We start from the raw sequence: 18,852 nt of genomic DNA, 5'->3' as shown, positions 1-18,852 counted from the left end.
AGGGCGGTAGTTCTTGACCGCCCCAGTGCGGGCATAAGTAATTCCCGATAATATAAGGCTTCACGTTAGGGTGATCAAAATCGGCCGGTGTTTTCAGTTCATCGTATTATCCTTTATCTATTTTCAGATGAACTCAAATATATTTGGTACAATTTTTGGGGCCAAATGATCGGAGGTTTCAAAGTTCAGGAGACAATCGAGGCATTGGACATTTCCTGATAATTACAATTTAACATGTTTTTTAACATGACAAAAAAATCTGAACATTACAAATTTTTGGAACCATTCTATGCTATCAATGCAACTCCTGGCGTGTTTTGCGAACATCTTGTACAGAACATAAAATACTGATCGAGACATATATCGACACATAAATTATTGTTGTTCAGATATTCGTGCAAACATCATGTACAAAAAAAATTATATTAATGAATTTATTTTTTATTGGGATGGCAGTACAAACATCTTGCCTTAAAAAAAACAAACTGGAGGATGTGTAGGAATCACCTCAAATTTCGTTGTGTGACATTCCACCACGTCTACACTCTACACACCAACTACTCTCAAGTCTTCAGTAAATGGCATCATCGTTTATTCTCTTCCTCTTTGGTCTCTTCCTCATCCGCAACCTGCCGCCCTCCGCCGCAAACCTCCTCCAAACTACATCCCTTTTCCGATCAATGCTCATTTCGGAGCCTCCTCCAGGCGTTACCCTTCCCACTACTTTCTTTGAAGTCACCAAACCCATCCCTCTTCCCAAAACCAAACCTTGCTCATATTTAGCCCTCCAACACGACTTCGCCTACACATACGGTAAGCCCCCAGTTTTTGCAGATTACAGACCCACTTCACATTGCTCCTTCCACCAAAAACTTGCAAAAATCGTTCTTGAATGGACAGCAGCTTGCAAAGGTAGGCAATTTGATAGAATCTTTGGTGTTTGGCTTGGTGGGGTTGAGATTCTAAGGAGTTGTACTGCGGAGCCTAGAGCAACTGGAATCGTTTGGACAGTTAAGAAAGATGTTACGAGGTATTATTCCTTGCTGATGACAAATCAGACTCTCGCTGTTTATTTAGGCAACATTGTTGATAGTACTTATACCGGCGTGTACCATGTAAATGTTACTTTTCATTATTATCCTTCTGAAGGAAGTTACATGAATACTGGGGTTGATTCTAACGATTTATTTGATTTTGGGGCCGATTTGATTCAGCCAATTTCAAGAAATTTACCTTTAAATGATGGACTTTGGTTTGAGATCGAGAATTCAAAGGATTTGAAGGGTGAGGAATTCAAGATTCCACCGAATGTGTACAGGGCGGTGCTGGAAGTTTATGTTTCATTTCATGAGAATGATGAGTTTTGGTTTGGGAACTATCCAAATGAGTATATTTACGCAAATAATCTCACTGATGTGGCAGGGAATGGGCCTTTTAGGGAGGTTGTTGTTAGCTTGGATGGTTACACTGTCGGTGCAATTTGGCCGTTTACTGTGATCTACACGGGAGGTGTGAATCCCCTCTTGTGGAGACCGATAACCGGAATAGGTTCGTTCGATCTCCCTTCTTATGATATCGAGATCACGCCGTTCTTGGGTACAATACTAGATGGAAAGGATCATAAGTTTACGTTTAGTGTAACAAATGCTTTGAATGTTTGGTATGTTGATGCAAATTTGCATCTTTGGTTGGATAAAAGGAGCCAGAAGACACAAGGAAAGTTGGTGGAATACAATAGTTCACCTCTTACCTTATCTCTTTTATCCAACTTCACCGGTTTTGATGGATCGTTTGTTACAAATGTTAGTAGGTTTATAGTTTCAAGTGGTTGGGTTGAATCATCCCATGGAGTGATCACAACCAAATCGCTTCAAGAATTTGATTACAGTAATTTTATGTCTTTGGGAAATGAGGGGAATTTGCAGATTTTACAACAAGTAATAAATTTAAATAACAGTATTGATAATATGCTTTCATCACCTTTCAATCTCTCCGCCATATCATTCAAGAAATTTGGATTACACCTCCACTCCGATAGCATTGATAAAGGAAATGGAATGTATGTTTCTGTAGCAAACGTGACTCTAGATCTCGAAGAGAAGGAGGAACAGAGTTCAAAATCTGCATCCTCCTCGAGTAAGCTCAAGAATTTGCAAAATGGACAGGGCTACATGCTTGTAAAAGGCAACTTAGTGGTCTCTGGATTAGGGAGCACCCAACAGGAATACCATTTCATCGGTGATGAGTCATGCTATTTTAGAAATGTGAGCAGCTCGAATTACACCATTCTTCACGACGAACAGAGGGATTCTTGCGGGTATGACAAGCACTGGCCATTTACTGCACTATAGACCTGTCTGATCTATGTCACATCGTGAAAGGAAAGGGATCATTCGATCATTATTCGCTTGTTCCAGGCAAGATTTTTGAATGGACTTGCTTTGCTCTTTTTATGTATTCCAATTGAACATTATAGTGTTAGTTCATGTTTATGATTGTGCTTTTAACATGTGAACACTAAATCAATCCGATTCCTTTTTCTGTTTGTCACCACAGAGGAGCTCAAAAGTTATAAATTACACACAAATACACAATTATTGTAAATTTCACATACTACGCATGTACATCATGCAAATAAGCTTATATATAGAATAAAATAGAGATTTTTTCTTGGAATAGACTTCCAATTTGATAATTTTTTAGCACCCAAAATAACTGAACATAAAAAGTAGGATCAGAATTGGTAGATATATTTTTAGCCTCAAAACCTCATTCTCCAACCAACGGAAAATAAGGAACCACTGTCTCTCCTCAATGGATGTCCTTAAACATAGCAGAGAGAAGATCGACCCTTCATGACTTTTCCTCCCATTTCATCCTCTATAAAATCCCATTCCAACACCAAGTTTACAAATTGTACTACGCAAACAAAAAGAGAGGAGAGAAATAAAGAAGAAAGAGAATAAATAAATAATGGCAAAGGCTGTTGCTCTCATCTCTGCGTTCTGCATCATCGCCTTTGCCGCTGCCACTGCCCACGCCCATTCCCAAGAAGTGTTCAACGTTGAAGGCGACGTCTACTGCGACCCATGCCGAGTCCAGTTTCAGACCAAGCTCAGCCAGAGACTCCCAGGTATGCTTCAACATATATATATATATATATATATATATATATGCATGCATAAATTGCGATCCATGATCCATCTCGTGCGTTAAACATGATGTTCACAAACTTGCAGGTGCTAAGGTGAGATTGGTGTGCACGGACACGATAACGAAAGCGGTGACATACAGCGTGGAGGGTGTAGCCAACGCCGACGGGCACTACAGCCTGTCGGTGGCCGGGGATCACGAGAAAGAAATATGCGAGGTGCAGGCGGTTGCATCGCCAAGGAGCGACTGCGCTGAGATCATGAACGACATCTCATCATCAAGAATCATATGCACCCGAAACAGCGGAATCCATACCGCCGTCCGCTTCGCCAACCCACTTGGATTCATGACCAAGGATATCATTCCCCAATGCCTCGAAGTCATCAAGGACTTGGAATTGTTCGTGGAAGCTTAGATTGAGTTCATAATTTCTTTGTTTGGTCATTTTACTCGACAATTTACATGTACACTCCCATTTTGTGTTTGTTCTATTTCATCAATATTGTATTCTTACTATCAAGAAAATAAAATAACATTAGAAATATATCGTCACATTACAAATTAAATTAAAATGTTATTTATAAATTTTTTTGTTTGTTGTATACTATAATACTGAGGATTATATTCATTTTCTGACCAACTAGCCAAAATTACCTTCCCGTATGATTTCCCTTTCATGTATTTTCAGGCTGAAAATACGAAAAACGAGGTCAATTTTTTTTTTTTTAAATATGTTTGATATGATTTTTGTGATGTGATAAATTAAGGATTATCTAATTTATAACAAAAATACCTCTGCAATAGAAGAGGAAATAGAATGTTGGTTTCTTGCAAAAAGACAATTGTGAAATAAAATGATATATTTAAAATATGAATTTTTAATAAAGGGGGACATGCGTTTATTTGCGTGAGTGATTCATGGAGTTTGTTAAAAAAGTATCAACCAAAAATTAACACCCCAAAACCAACCCACAATTACACATTATCACACTTATCAGACAAGATTTAAAAGTGAGACCGGGCTTTGGCCCAAGTGGTCTCATCCACTTTCTCCTGTAAGTGGTTCGAGTTCGAGTCCTCCCCACCTTATAATTTAGGAAATATTTTTTTTTAAAAAAAACAAGGTTTAAAGTGAGAAAATAAACTCACCAACCTTTTTTTAATCAACATTCTTTCTTTTAAACCCCCAATATTTTCCAAAAATACCCCTTGTCCTATCAAAACAGAAGGGAAAAATAAAGCTTGGTGAGATTTGTAATTATTGGCTGTTAGGAGGGGAATTATGGTAAAAAATGGAAATATTTTTAATTTATCTCACCCACAAAATCATACCAAACATAATATTATTTTATCATCATGTTTATTTTTCTTTTTCGATCATTTTATTTATCATTTATTTATTATCATTTAATGATCACATCATTCGATATTGCTATAAACTTAATATGAAAAAAATGATCTATTAACTCTCATTGTTTTCAAATTTTGAGCACATACATCCCCATATTTTCAAATTTTGAACACACACCCTCTTGATAGTACGTGTTTTCAGATGTATGTATGCTAAAAATTTGAAAATATGGGGACTAAATAGTCATAGGGGTTTTAAGAAATATCGTTATTTTACAGGGTGTAGGACCGAGCGCTTGCCGTTTTACCAAAAGCTATAGCTAGTAGTAATGGAGCAACTCAAATCTTTTAAATCGCACAGCAGCTCAAGCGCCACGGTTCGATCGTTCTACCAAGCAGGGACAATTATTGCATCCAATAATTTCCGATTCAATAATTGCACTCCTTGCAATCAATGAGAATCGAACCCGTGACCTTGGCTCTGATACCAATTGTAGGAACGAGCGCTTGCCGCTTTACCAAAAGTTATAGCTAGTAGTGATGGTGCAACTTAAATCTTTTAAACCGCACAGCAGCTCAAGCACCACGGTTCGATCGTTCTACCAAGCAGGAACAATTATTGCATCCAATACAGGGGTATTGTATGTAATTAACCCTCCCAGAAAATAAATATGCCAAAACCATGATTAATTTGGAAATGAGGCCTGATGTAGCAAAAAAATGATATTAGACAATCTGACTAGTGTGTGAAAAAGAATCAGTTGACCTAATAATATTCGAATAAGCCCAAATAACGAAATTTGTGGGTTGTTATCTGCATCACCAAAAAAAATGAGTGGTGCCTATGATTATCTGGCGAAGACACTCTGATGAATAGGTCAGTAATTTCCCAGTAAAAATTCAAAAGAACCATAGCATTTGACTGAAAATAAAGTGTATCTTACAAATGAGGTGACTTGAGCTATTTATAGAATTTTGAAGTGTTTTACAAGCTTTTGTATCTATGGGCCAAGTTGATATTATGGACCTTGATAAAAGATCTCAATAAATAATTAAAAGGAGACTAAACCCGACTTAGTGCCTGAAAAATGGGCTCAATCTAGTGGGCTAAATAATAATTAGGTTGTAACCTATCATAAGCTCCCCACTCAAGTAGTGTCAGCAAGTTGTGAGTGGTCGAGAGTATAGTTTTCGAAGGACTCTAACAGCAGAGTTTCATTAGGAGTTTAATTGAAAACGTTGAGTTTCATTAGGAGTTTAATTGAAAACGTTAATAATAGAGTTTCATGGGGACTATAATAGTATAATTTCAGTAGACCTTTATCAATAAAATTTCATAAAGACTCTACTTAATGCAACCTTTATAAATTGACCAAGGAGAACATAATTAAGGTTGGGGTAGTGAGGTCGTAGGTAGGCGAGGCACTACCTCGGAAGGTGGTCGCGGTAGGGGGCAGTGTCGGTCGTAGGTAGGCAAGACATTGTACCAGTGATAGTAGTGTCGTGGGCGACAATACTTTAGAGAGAGTTTGACTGCGAGTGGCGGCAAAAGTTTTTTTGACCGCAGATGGTGGCACGTGTGAGATTTAAGCCGCAAGTGGCGACGAGAGACGGAATTTGGCCGCAGGTAGTGGCACGGGCGAGAGTTGGATCATGGGTGGAGACAGGAGGTTGTTTTGGCTGTAGGTGGCATCATGGGCGTGAGTTGAGGTGAGCGACGGCGAGAGAGAAAGAGTTTTGAGACAGAGGCTGCTTATCTCTACAAATCAGTCATCTTGCAGAAGCATCTACGATATATTAAACCATTGGATCGAGCCAAAATTTGGGTCACATATTTATAAAGAAGTGAAATAATATGTGAATGGTGAAGATTGGTTCTTTTATTTTGTTTGAAGCATTTTCAAGACTACGAACATAAACTGTTATTTTATCGCATATAATATGTGCAATATGCTTGCAAGCAAAGGCCATTTTTTGCAATCTAATTGTTAGATTGAGCTGAAATTTAGATAAAAAATTTAGGAAGTTGTGTGGTACATTCTGAACGGTGAAGATAAGATTTGGATATTTTTATCCACATAAACAGGTTCTGTATAGTTGGCCTTTGGATGATATCTTTCTAGTTCTCTTATTATTTTACAATTGTGATATCTTGATAGTGATTTGTAATTGTATATTGTTTGATTTTGGTTGTGGACTATTTGTAATCTCGTTATTATTATATTGGAGATTATTTTGATAGACCCCAGTTTCATGATTTTACTTTTCACACCGCGAGGTTTCTCACATCAAAAATTGTTTGTGTCGTTTATTTCACCTCATTGTGCTTCCTGATTTTTAGTTGCTATGTCTGAATTGTTATGTACTAGTTTCATAGAACATAGAATAATTTTGTTCCACTGCATTATTGTTTTATTTGTGTTTATCCCAACACATGGATAGCGATGTGCGTGAAGTGGTGACGGAGGCGATGAAGTGGGCTTGTTGGCCACAAAGAGACGACAAATCTAGTATTTTTTATAGTCGTTGGGACTTGCTGTCCTTCTTGATATATTTTTTATATTCGGTATCACTTACTCGTTTTTTACAGTCGGTACGAATTTCACAATTTATTTTTTATAATCGTTATGATTTCTTCAATTTATTTTTAGTGGTGATGGAGGCGATGAAGTGGGCTTGTTGGCCACAAAGAGAAGATAAATCTGGTATTTTTTATAGTCGTTGAGACTTGCTGTCCTTCTTGATATATTTTTTATATTCGGTATCACTTACTCGTTTTTTATAGTTGGTACGACTTTCACAATTTATTTTTTATAGTCGCTATGATTTCTTAAATTTATTTTTATAGTCACAGTGACTTTAATTTGCAAAAAATTTATAATCATTGTGATTTGTTGAATTTTTTATTGTCATTATGATTCTTGATAGAATTAGTGAATGGTAACATAATGTTTAACTTGAGATATTTGAAAGTGAATCATGTTCCCAAGAATTTGCCTCAAGGATAAGTCCTAAACCCATCGTTTGGGTGGTGAGTAGGGTTGAAAAAAAATACCGAAATTTCGATATACTGTGCATACCATATCGAAATATATCGTATATACCGATATTAACGGGATACCGGTATCGATATCGGTATCGGTATCGGTTTTTGAAATATTCGGTAATTCGGTATATACCGAAATACCGAAAAATTATTATAATAAAATTATTTTGTTGTGATTGTGATGAGATTAACAATTTTTTTAAAAAAATTTCGGTATAGACGGTATTATACCGATACTGTACCGAAATTACGGTATACCGAATTTTTTTGGTAAGAACGGTATCTAATTTATGTCATACCGAAATTTCGGTATATCGTCGTACGGTATCGGTATTCATTTTTCGGTACCGAAAAATTTCGGTACGGTAGACGGTATTATTAAAAAAATCAGTATACCGTACCGAACCAGGCTTAAGTGAAGAGCATCCCGAGACTTAATTTTATCGTTCTGATCTCTTACAAAGTCAGTGATTCAGGTTATCATATAGGGCTGGCCTTGCCTCTTATGCATGACTAATTTTTATTGACTATCCAGATCTAATAACGTATAAGAAAATTCATACAAATATCGTACCGAAAATTTCGGTACGTATAACTAGCATACCGATTATACCGAAATTCTACGATATACCGAGATTTCGATACGGTATCGGTATATACTGTTTTATACCAAAAAAACCTTACATTTTTTAAATTTATATTTTAAAATATTGTATATTTTAATTTTTTTATATATTTTTTTGGTATTTCGGTATTCTGGTATATACTAAAATTTCAAATTCATATCGTTACCGTACCGAAAAATTCGGTATTGTTACCGTACAGTACCGAAATCTTCGGTATACCAAAATTTCGATAAATTCAGTATTTTTTCGGTACGATAATCTCGATATACCGAAAATTCGGTATTTTTTTCCTACCCCTATGTATGCTACTATTAATTTTGTCTTCTATATGTGTTGCCTTCTTCCTTGCATTATTGTGAGCGACAGCTTTCGTTTTAGCTGTTCTTTTCTTTGTTGTATCTTCTTTAGACCATGCATTGATGACTTCCCGCTCCTGACTGTTTTGGTAGTGACACTATGCCGATGAGATACTACAAATTGAGCCATCGCTTTGGTTGCAGCGTGTGCAATTATCTCTTTCATTAGAGCCTTCAATGTTTTTGTCGAGAAACAGAAGACTTGTGTCCGTTGCAATCGGCATCACGAGAGGTGTGTGAACGAGTATGTATTCCTAAATGACGAACCAGATCATACCGAATATACTAAAAATTTAAGGCTCAAATTCAGCTCTAAATAGATATATTCGAGTTTGAGCTCGATTCAAAATTTGAAAATTTTAAAAAAATTATTCACGTTCGGTTCGAATTAGGGCTCAGGTTCGAGTTTGGCTCGAAATATTCAAACACATTCTTGATGTCGGCAAGAATAATCAGAGACATAATTAATGGATGAAAGGGACATTTGGCAAATTTGAATCAAATTTGCCGAGGAATGTTCATACGCGTTTTTAACGCGTATTCACACTGACAGAGGCTCTATAAATAGAGATCTCCCCTTCATTCTGAAATCATCCATTCTTCGAATTTTCTCTCATCTTATAAGCATTTGAGTGCTTAGTTCTATAAAATTTGTTAGGTGTTTGTTCTCCTGTATTAAGAGAGTGTGTGTTCTCTTTGAAAACACAGTGAGTGAGTTGTACACCACAAAATATTATAGTGGAATTCTTTTCATCTTGCCCGTGGTTTTTACCCTAATAATTTTTAGGGGTTTTCCACGTAAATCTCGGTGTCCAGTTTATTCTTTATTTTCGGGTTTTATTATCTCAAATTCCGCACGTGGGACCAACAAGTGGTATCAGAGCCTTGTTTTAAAATTTCTTAAAATTCTGAGTATGCTCTGTGGTTGCAGCCTAGACTGGTCTTCCACATCAGAAAAGATTTTTTGAGATTTTTTATTGAGGCGAGATTATTTTGTCCAGTCTACTAAAATTGTTGTATATATAATGGCAGGAAGGTACGAGATAGCAAAATTCAACGGAAGCAATTTTATGCTGTGGAAAATAAAGATACAAGCAGTTTTAAGAAAGGAAAATTGCTTGGCGGCTATTGGAGATAGACCGGTGGAGATTACGGATGATGAAAAGTGGAATGAGATGAATGATAATATTGTTGCTAATTTACACTTAGCTATAGCTGACGAAGTTTTGTCGAGTATCTCTGAGATAAAAACAGCCAAAATTATCTGGGATACTCTGACAAAGATGTACGAGGTCAAGTCACTACACAACATGATTTTCCTAAAGAGAAGGCTTTATACTCTTCGGATGGCGGAATCCTCATCGATGACCGACCATATCAACACACTAAATACTCTATTTGCCCAACTCACTTCCATGGGGCATAAAATAGGGGAAAATGAACGTGCGGAGCTTCTACTTCAAAGTATACCAGATTCATATGATCAATTTATCATCAACATTACCAACGATATTCTCGTAGGCTTTCTAAGATTCGACGATGTCTTAACTGCGGTTCTCGGAGAAGAAAGCCGGCGCAAGAATAAGGAAGATAGGTTGGTAACTTCAAAGCAGGTAGAGGCTTTGCCGATGATAAGAGGAAGATTTATGGACCGTGACTCCAGTAGGAGCCAAAGGCGAGGTAGATCAAAGTCGAGAAGTAAGAAGAAAAATATTTACTGCTTTAAATGTGGCGGTAAAGGGCACTTCAAGAAAGAGTGTACGAGTATCGATAAAAGCACAAGGAAATGTGACCAGTACTTCAGGTGGCGGTGAAATATTATTCAGCGAAGCACCAACTGTTGCAGAAGGCAGGCACAAATTTTGTGACACATGGATTATGGATTCAGGTGCGATGTGGCACATGACGTCTAGGAGAGAATGGTTTGATCATTACGAACCAGTCTCAGGAGGATCTGTATTCATGGGAAATGATCATGCCTTGGAAATCGCTGGGGTCGGTGCTATCAAAATTAAAATGTTTGATGACACCATTCGCACCATACAGGAGGTACGACATGTGAAGGGACTGACGAAGAATCTTTTGTCCTTGGGGCAATTGGATGACATCGGATGCAAAATACGGATCGAGAACGGGATCATAAAAATTGTGAAGGGAGCGCTTGTGGTTATAAATTCGGAAAAAGTTGATGCAAATCTGTATGTACTTTTGGGAGAAACACAAAGAGGCAGAATTATCTGTTGCATCAAATGGTTCAGGAGAAGAATTAACAGTGTTATGGCATAGAAAGCTCGGGCATATGTCAGAACGGGGGTTGAAAATTCTCTCAAGACGGAAGCTGCTGCCGGGACTTACAAAAGTGTCACTACCCTTTTATGAGTACTATGTTACCAATAAACAACACAGGTTAAAGTTTGGCACTTCTACTGCCAGGAGCAAAAGAATATTGGAGCTGATTCATTCGGATGTTTGGCAAGCACCAGTTGTATCCCTAGGAGGAGCGAAATACTTTGTCTCGTTCATTGATGATTTCTCTAAGAGATGTTGAGTGTATCCAATCAAGAAGAAATCAGATGTTTTCCAGATCTTCAAAGATTTCAAAGCGCGGGTTGAACTTGATTCAGAAAAGAAGATCAAGTGTTTGAGGACTGACAATGGAGGAGAATATACCAGTGATGAATTTGATGCATATTGTCAACATGAGGGCATCAAAAGACAGTTCACGACGGCTTACACACCTCAACAGAATGGAGTGACGGAGCGGATGAACAGGACCTTGTTGGACAGAACAAGAGCTATGTTGAGGACTGCAGGTCTAGAAAAGTCATTTTGGGCAGAGGCAGTCAAAACCGCTTGTTATATTATCAATCGTTCTCCTTCAGTGGCGATTGATCTGAAGACTCCGATGGAGCTGTGGACTGGAAAGCCGACAGATTATTCTCATTTGCATACATTTGGAAGTCCTGTGTACGTTCTGTACAATGAGCAAGAAAGGATCGAAGTTGGATTCAAAATCTAGAAAATGTATCTTCTTGGGTTATGCTAATGGAGTAAAGAGGTTTCGCTTGTGGGATCCTACTGTTCACAAGCTTGTCATCAGTAGGGATGTTATTTTCGAGGAAGATAAATTAAAGGGAGACAAAGGCACTCCGAATTCAGAAACTACTATTTTTCAAGGTGGAAAATAAGACGGACGAAGGTCAAGTTTCTTGTGAAGCAATACCAGGACACGAAGAACAAGAACATGTTCAGTCTGAGGTTTCCAATGTGAGGCAGTCAACTCGAGACAGAAGACCACCAGGTTGGCTTTCAGATTATGTCACTAAAAGCAACATTGCATATTGTCTATTATCAGAGGATGGTGAGCCATCGAGTTTTCACGAGGCTACTCAAAGCTCGGATGTATCCTTGTGGATTATAGCAATGCAGGAAGAATTGGAGGCATTAGACAAGAATAAAACTTGGGATCTTGTTACACTATCACGAGGAAGGAAAGCCATTGGAAACAGATGAGTTTATAAGATCAAGCGTGATGGCAATAACCAAGTGGAGCGGTATCGTGCTAGATTGATGGTAAAATGATATGCTCAAAGAGAAGGCATTGACTTCAATGAGATATTTTCTCCTGTGGTTCGGCTTACAATAGTCAGAGTAGTGTTGGCATTGTATGCGGTGTTTGACCTACATCTAGAACAGCTAGATGTGAAAACGGCATTTCTTCATAGAGATCTTGAAGAAGAAATCTATATGCTTCAGCCAGAAGGTTTTGCGGAAATAGGCAAAGAGAAATTGGTTTGCAGGTTGAAGAAATCTATGTACGGTCTCAAACAGGCGCCGAGGTGTTGGTACAAGAGATTTGATTCCTATATCATGAGCCTTGGATACAACAGACTGAGTGCAGACCCTTGTACATATTTCAAGAGGTCTGGTGATGATTATATCATTTTGCTGTTGTATGTGGACGACATGTTGGTAGCAGGCCCCAACAAAGATCAGGTATAAGGATTGAAGGCACAGTTGGCTAGGGAATTTGATATGAAGGACTTGGGACCAGCAAACAAGATTCTAGGGATGCAAGTTCACCGAGATAGAAGTAACAGAAAGATTTGTCTTTCGCAGAAAAATTATTTGAAGAAAGTCTTGCAATGCTGCAACATGCAATATAGTAAGCCAATCTTGATCCCTCTTCCTGTTAACTTCAAGTTATCCTCCGAGATGTGTCATAGCAGTGAAGCAGGGAGGATGGAGATGTCTCAGGTATCATATGCATTAGCAGTGGGAAGTTTGATGTTCGCCATGATATGTACAAGACCGGACATTGCTCAAGCAGTGAGATCAGTTAGTCTGTATATGGCGAATCCTGGAAGAGAGCATTGGAGCACTATTAAGAGGATCCTTAGATACATTAAGGGTGCCTCAAATGCTGCATTATGTTACGGAGGATCAGATTTTACACTCAGGGACATTTCGATTCAGATTATGCAGGTGATCCTGATAAGAGGAAATATACTACTGGTTATGTGTTTACACTTGCAGGAGGAGCAGTAAGCTGGGTTTCAAAACTGCAGACAGTTGTGACATTATCTACAACAGAGGCAGAATACATGGCAGCTACTCAAGCTTGCAAGGAGGCAATATGGATTAAAAGGTTATTGGAGGAGATCGGGCACAAGCAAGATAATGTTCCTTTGTTTTGTGACAGTCATAGTGCCTTGCACATCGCAAGGAATCCAGCCTTTCATTCCAGGACGAAACACATTGGAGTCCAATTTCACTTTGTACGGAAAGTAGTAGAAGAAGGAAGCGTGGATATGCAGAAGATTCATACGAAGGACAACATTGCTGATGTTCTGACCAAGCCTGAACACTGATAAGTTTGAGTGATATAGATCCTCAAGTGGTCTAGCGAAAACGTAAGCAGTAGGGAATTGCAAGATTGAAAGGATGTGTGGAGATGTGTTTGATTGTCACTCAAATCTCCAAGTGGGAGAAATGTCGGTAAGAATAGTCAGAGACATAATTAAATGGATGAAAGGGACAGTTGGCAAATTTGAATCAAATTTTCTTAGGAATGTTCATACGCGTTTTATACGCGTATTCACACTGACAGAGGCTCAATAAATAGAGCTCTCCCCTTCATTCTGAAATCATCCCTTCTTCGAATTTTCTCTCATCTTATAAGCATTTGAGTGCTTAGTTCTATAATATTTGTTAGGTGTTTGTTCTCCTGTATTAAGAGAGTGTGTTCTCTTTGAAAACACAGTGAGTGAGTTGTACACCACAAAATATTATAGTGGAATTCTTTTCATCTTGCCCGTGGTTTTTACCCTAATAATTTTTAGGAGTTTTCCCCGTAAATCTCGGTGTCCAGTTTATTCTTTATTTTCGGGTTTTATTATCTCAAATTCCGCACGTGGGACCAACACTTGAGCTATTCGAACCATTCTTGAAAATACATACTTGAAATGCTCGAAATCTATTTTAGGGGTTTTTCACGTAAATCTCGGATTTTATTTTAGGGGTTTTCCACGTAAATCTCGGGCGCGAGAATTCTACCGCCCGAGCGCGAGAGAGATGAGGATAAGAGTAACTTTTCTTCTCTTTCTTTCTTCATTTGCAATTCAGAGGTTTCGAGAAAGAGAAAAGAAACTCGATTTTCTTCCGTCCAAATCGACTTCGAAGCGCTGTCTAAACGCGAAACAAATTATATATTTGTAATCGTCGCGTCGAGGGGCTTCTGACTGAGGTAATTTTCTTCTAGTTCCAGCAGCTCTAAATATCAAAGTGCTGGAATAGCATGTATTTGAAGTTGAATTTCTGATATGTAGTAGAATAACCGACAAGAAACTTATATTCGAAGTCGGAATTGAATTATGATATGATTATGATTTGATATGAATTTTTGAAGTTTCAAATGATATTTGAAACTCATATTAATGATTTTGGAATATGTTATTGATTGGAATGAGTATGTTATTGATGTAGATAAAGTGTAATATCAATATCTTCAGGCTACATCAACTGGAAACGAAGAATTGAGGTATGTTGCGACCGGGTAACATACGACATGTATCTGTATTATATGATATATGTCGGATTGATTTGGTTGATTGGAATGAGATTATGTGTCTATATGCCTTAATTGTTGATTGATGTGGCATACATGACATTGAGATTGAGATATCGATGTATAAAATAAATGTTTTGTTAACACACATCATTTTATGCATACATCGATACATGACATGCACGTTGAGCTATGATCCTGGAATACCCTGATATGATTTGATTGAATTCCGGGGTTTGTGAACACAATCGCTATGCCGGTATTATATGACCCGTAAAGCATAGACAATTGTGGCCCCATATGATTGGATATGAGATTTGGGATTTGATGGCGCTTTGCCGACGCTATCATACGAGTATCCCATATTGGCCGGTGTGCCAGCTCGAGCATTGATTTGATAGCGATTCGATTGATTCTGACATGTGCTCAGTGGATGAGCATTTGACCTGATACCTCCACGACATACATGCATTGCATACCATATATCATTGTTTAGATACTTGTGGTATATATGATTGGTTGTTCCATACGGAGCTTTGCTCACCCCCAATGGGGGCTGTTGTTGTCTTTGTGTGTGGACAATGGCAGGTACTCCAGGATATCAGGAGATCGGAGAGGATACTTCTGGAGGGAGTCACAGCTTGGGCTGAGGTTTTATGTTTATGTCTTGTTCCCAGTATATATGTATATGTATCTATATACCGGAGCATGTCCCGAGGATATGAGTTGTTTGTATATGATTGGTTTTGATTACGTGTGGGCATGTTTTATGACGTGAAATGAAATACTACTTTCAGTATTTAAGTTATAGAAGAGATATCTTGGGCTCATTGTAAAGAAATTTTAAGCTCGTTTTCCGCTGTAATTAGTTAACCTTAATCAGATTGCATTGTAATAACGATTAGGAGCTAAGAGCCCCACACAGAGTGGTATCAGAGCATAGCTGGGAATGCTCGATTGAGTTTTGTGTACACTTGAATAGGCACAAATGAATTATGCGCTTGTGTTTGATTTATTTGTATTACTTGCTCCTACTTGATTTGATTCGAGTAAGTATTTGATGAGATTGATGATATGAGATGATGAGATTATGAAATTGACATTGATTTGTGATATTCATCCTTTGATTTGTAGATGGATCCCACAAATGAAACTGCGAGTAGCAGTACTGAGAGGATTGTTGGACAATTTGAAGGATTGTCCATGGATGTTGTGATGGCTCGATTCCAGGATCTAAAACCCCCGAGGTTCTTTGGCACTGAGAGTGCTGAAAGAGTAGAGGCCTGGTTGAAGGATATTGAGCATCTGTTTAACATTGTTGAATATTCCAAGGCTCGGAGACTGAAACTTGCTTTGTATCAGCTGAAAGACCGAGCTAAATCTTGGTGGGAAGCCGCTGAGATTGGACTGAAAGAGGCCGGGATTGAAGTCACATGGGATGTCTTCAAGGCCCAGTTTTTGGAGCAGTATTCCCCTCCTTCTTATTATACTGCACAGTAGAATGAATTCAATAATCTGCAGCAGGGAACGATGTCTGTTGCAGAGTATGCTTCGAAATTTTCTACTCTGTTGAAGTATGCACCTCACGTAGCTGGGAATGCGAGGGCAAAATATAACAGGTTTGTAAATGGATTACATCATGCTTTATATACTTATGTAGTTTCTGGATTGCCTACCAGCTATGCAGAGGTAGTTGAACGAGCCAAGGCAGCCGAGGCTGGACTTAGGAGAGGAGGTCCACAGTATACCCCTCCACCTCCGGTGTCAGCTCAGCAGCCTACTTTGAGGCCGAGAGGTAAGAAGTTTAAGAAGAATGGTTCTGTTTATTCGTCTTTTTCGAGCTCTAGTGGATCACAGAGAGGGAGTCCTGTGATTGCTCCCTATTGTAGCTATTGTGGAGACAAACATACTATCGAGCAGTGTCGAGATATGTTTGGTACTTGTTATCAATGTGGGCAAGAAGGCCATTTCTCTCGAGTATGTCCAAACAGGGGTACAACTTCTGCTCAACCCCAGCCAGGATTTAGAGGTGGCCCTGGTATGACGAGACCTGCTGTTCCTGTTCCATCTTTTCAGCAGTCGAGTGTCCCACGATATCGAGGACCGGGTGGTCAGAGTGCCCAAATTCCTTCTCAAGTGAGAGTGTATGCCATGACTGAGGATCAGGCGAGAGAAGCTCCTGGAGGCGTGATTGCATGTATTTGCACGCTTTGCGATTATCCTGCACGTGTTTTATTTGATACAGGAGCATCTCATTCATTCATATCTCATGCATTTGTTGCATCTCACGATATCGAGTGTACCCCGTTGTATGATACTTTGTCGATAGCCACGCCAGCAGGGAAGATTATTTTGTCTGAAAGAGTTGTGCATAATTGTGTATTGATATATGAGGATAATGTGGTATTTCTGAATTTGATTGTCCTCCCAATGCACGACTTTGATTGTATTGTTGGCATGGATATCTTGACAACAAATCGAGCTACTGTTGATTGTTGTCATGGAGTGGTTCGATTTCGACCGATTGATGGACCCAAGTGAAATTTTTATGGCAAGGGTTCCCAAGCCAAAATTCCATTGGTATCTTCCTTGGAAATGTCCCAATTGTTGACTAGCGGAGATGAGGGTTATCTTATCTACGCTATTGATATTTCGAAGAAAGAGTCTTCTTTATCTGAGATTCCAGTTGCGAAAGAATTCCCGGATGTATTTCCCGATGAGATTCCCTGATTTTCCTCCTCATCGAGAAGTTGAGTTTAGTATTGATCTTGTGCCGGGGACTGCGCCTATTTCTAAAGCTCCCTATCGCATGGCACCATTGGAACTGAAAGAATTGAAAGAACAATTACAGGATCTTCTCGATAAGGGGTATATTCGACCGAGTGTATCACCTTGGGGAGCTCCAGTTCTATTTGTTCGAAAGAAAGATGGTACTATGCGAATGTGTATCGACTATAGGCAATTGAATCGGGCTAGTGTGAAGAACAAGTACCCACTTCCTCGTATTGATGATTTGATCAGCTTCAGGGTACTTCTGTATACTCGAAGATTGATCTTCGTTCTGGGTATCATCAAGTACGAGTTCGAGACGAAGATGTGCCCAAAACTGCTTTTCGTACGAGGTATGGCTACTATGAATTCTTGGTTATGCCTTTTGGTCTCACGAATGCTCCTGCTATTTTTATGGATCTAATGAATCGTGTCTTCCGAGATTATCTTGACCGATTCGTTATTGTATTTATTGATGATATTCTTGTATATTCGAAATCGAAAAAGGAGCATGCTGAACATCTGAGACTGGTACTTCAAACTCTTTGTACTAGTCATTTGTATGATAAATTGTCCAAATGCGAGTTCTGGATGGACAAAGTGGTATTTCTGGGCCACGTCATTTCGAGACATGGCATATCTGTTGATCATGCGAAGGTCGAAGCTGTATTGAATTGGCCAAGACCTACGAATGTTCCTGAGATCCGTAGTTTCATGGGTTTAGCTGGATATTATCGACGTTTTATTGAAGGATTTTCAAAGATAGCTAAACCTATTACTCAACTGACACAGAAGAATCAGCGATTCATTTGGTCAGATGAATGTGAAGCTAGTTTTCTTGAATTGAAGACGAGATTGACCACATCACCTGTGCTTACTATTCCCTCAGGTACCAGAGGATTTGTGGTTTGTACAGATGCGTCTGGTAAAGGTTTGGGCTGTGTTCTGATGCAACATGGCAAAGTGGTTGCTTATGCATCTCGTCAATTGAAATCTCATGAAACACGTTATCCTGTTCATGATCTCGAATTGGCTGACATTGTGTTTGCTTTGAAAATTTGGCGCCATTACTTGTACGGAGAAAAGTTTGTTAGTCTATTCAGATCATAAGAGTCTGAAATATCTCTTTTCTCAATCTGATCTGAATATGAGGCAACGCAGGTGGATGGATCTCGTGAAGGATTTTGATTGTGAGATTCAATATCACTCTGGATCGGTGAATGTTACTGCGGATGCCTTGAGCCGTGAAGTTTATGATTCTATTTTAGCTTCTGTTTCTGTCGCCAAAGTACACGAGGATATATGTACTTCTGGCTGGACTTTTCACTCGAATTGAAATTCTGTCACTGTCTCAGCATTGCAAATTGAGCCGAATTTGATATCGAAAATACGAAAGGCCCAACGAAGCGATGCTCAGATCCAAAAGTCAAAAGAACTGATATCGGCAGGACATCAATCTGGATTCCAGATTTCTTCTGATGGTTC

General features: G+C 38.7%; 2 protein-coding genes across 2 annotated transcripts; both read left to right on the top strand.

Moving 5' to 3' along the window:
* Window positions 1-510: 510 nt before the first annotated feature.
* On the top strand, window positions 511-2,539 carry LOC142540728 (peptide-N4-(N-acetyl-beta-glucosaminyl)asparagine amidase A-like). Its single transcript, XM_075647079.1, has one exon. The coding sequence runs from the start codon at window positions 579-581 to the stop codon at window positions 2,349-2,351; it is 1,773 nt and encodes a 590-aa protein (XP_075503194.1). The 5' UTR covers window positions 511-578; the 3' UTR covers window positions 2,352-2,539.
* A 357-nt stretch (window positions 2,540-2,896) lies between these two features.
* Window positions 2,897-3,697, top strand: LOC142540729 (anther-specific protein LAT52-like). The gene is made up of 2 exons (XM_075647080.1): window positions 2,897-3,133; window positions 3,240-3,697. The coding sequence occupies exons 1-2, from the start codon at window positions 2,974-2,976 to the stop codon at window positions 3,566-3,568; spliced, it is 489 nt and encodes a 162-aa protein (XP_075503195.1). The 5' UTR covers window positions 2,897-2,973; the 3' UTR covers window positions 3,569-3,697.
* The last annotated feature ends 15,155 nt before the right edge of the window (window positions 3,698-18,852 follow it).

The sequence above is a fragment of the Primulina tabacum genome, chromosome 3, assembly GCF_025594145.1.
Source record: "Primulina tabacum isolate GXHZ01 chromosome 3, ASM2559414v2, whole genome shotgun sequence".
Taxonomy (NCBI): Eukaryota; Viridiplantae; Streptophyta; class Magnoliopsida; order Lamiales; family Gesneriaceae; genus Primulina; species Primulina tabacum.
Note: the sequence above shows the minus strand (reverse complement) of the source record. Positions and strands in the feature narration are given on the sequence as shown.

Excerpts from the sequence above, each read along its gene's own strand:
- LOC142540728 (XM_075647079.1), top strand. The coding sequence starts at position 579 with ATGGCATCATCGTTTATTCTCTTCCTCTTTGGTCTCTTCCTCATCCGC.
- LOC142540729 (XM_075647080.1), top strand. The coding sequence starts at position 2,974 with ATGGCAAAGGCTGTTGCTCTCATCTCTGCGTTCTGCATCATCGCCTTT. Across the intron at positions 3,134-3,239 it reads GCTCAGCCAGAGACTCCCAG|GTGCTAAGGTGAGATTGGTG; the intron begins GTATGCTTCAAC and ends ACAAACTTGCAG.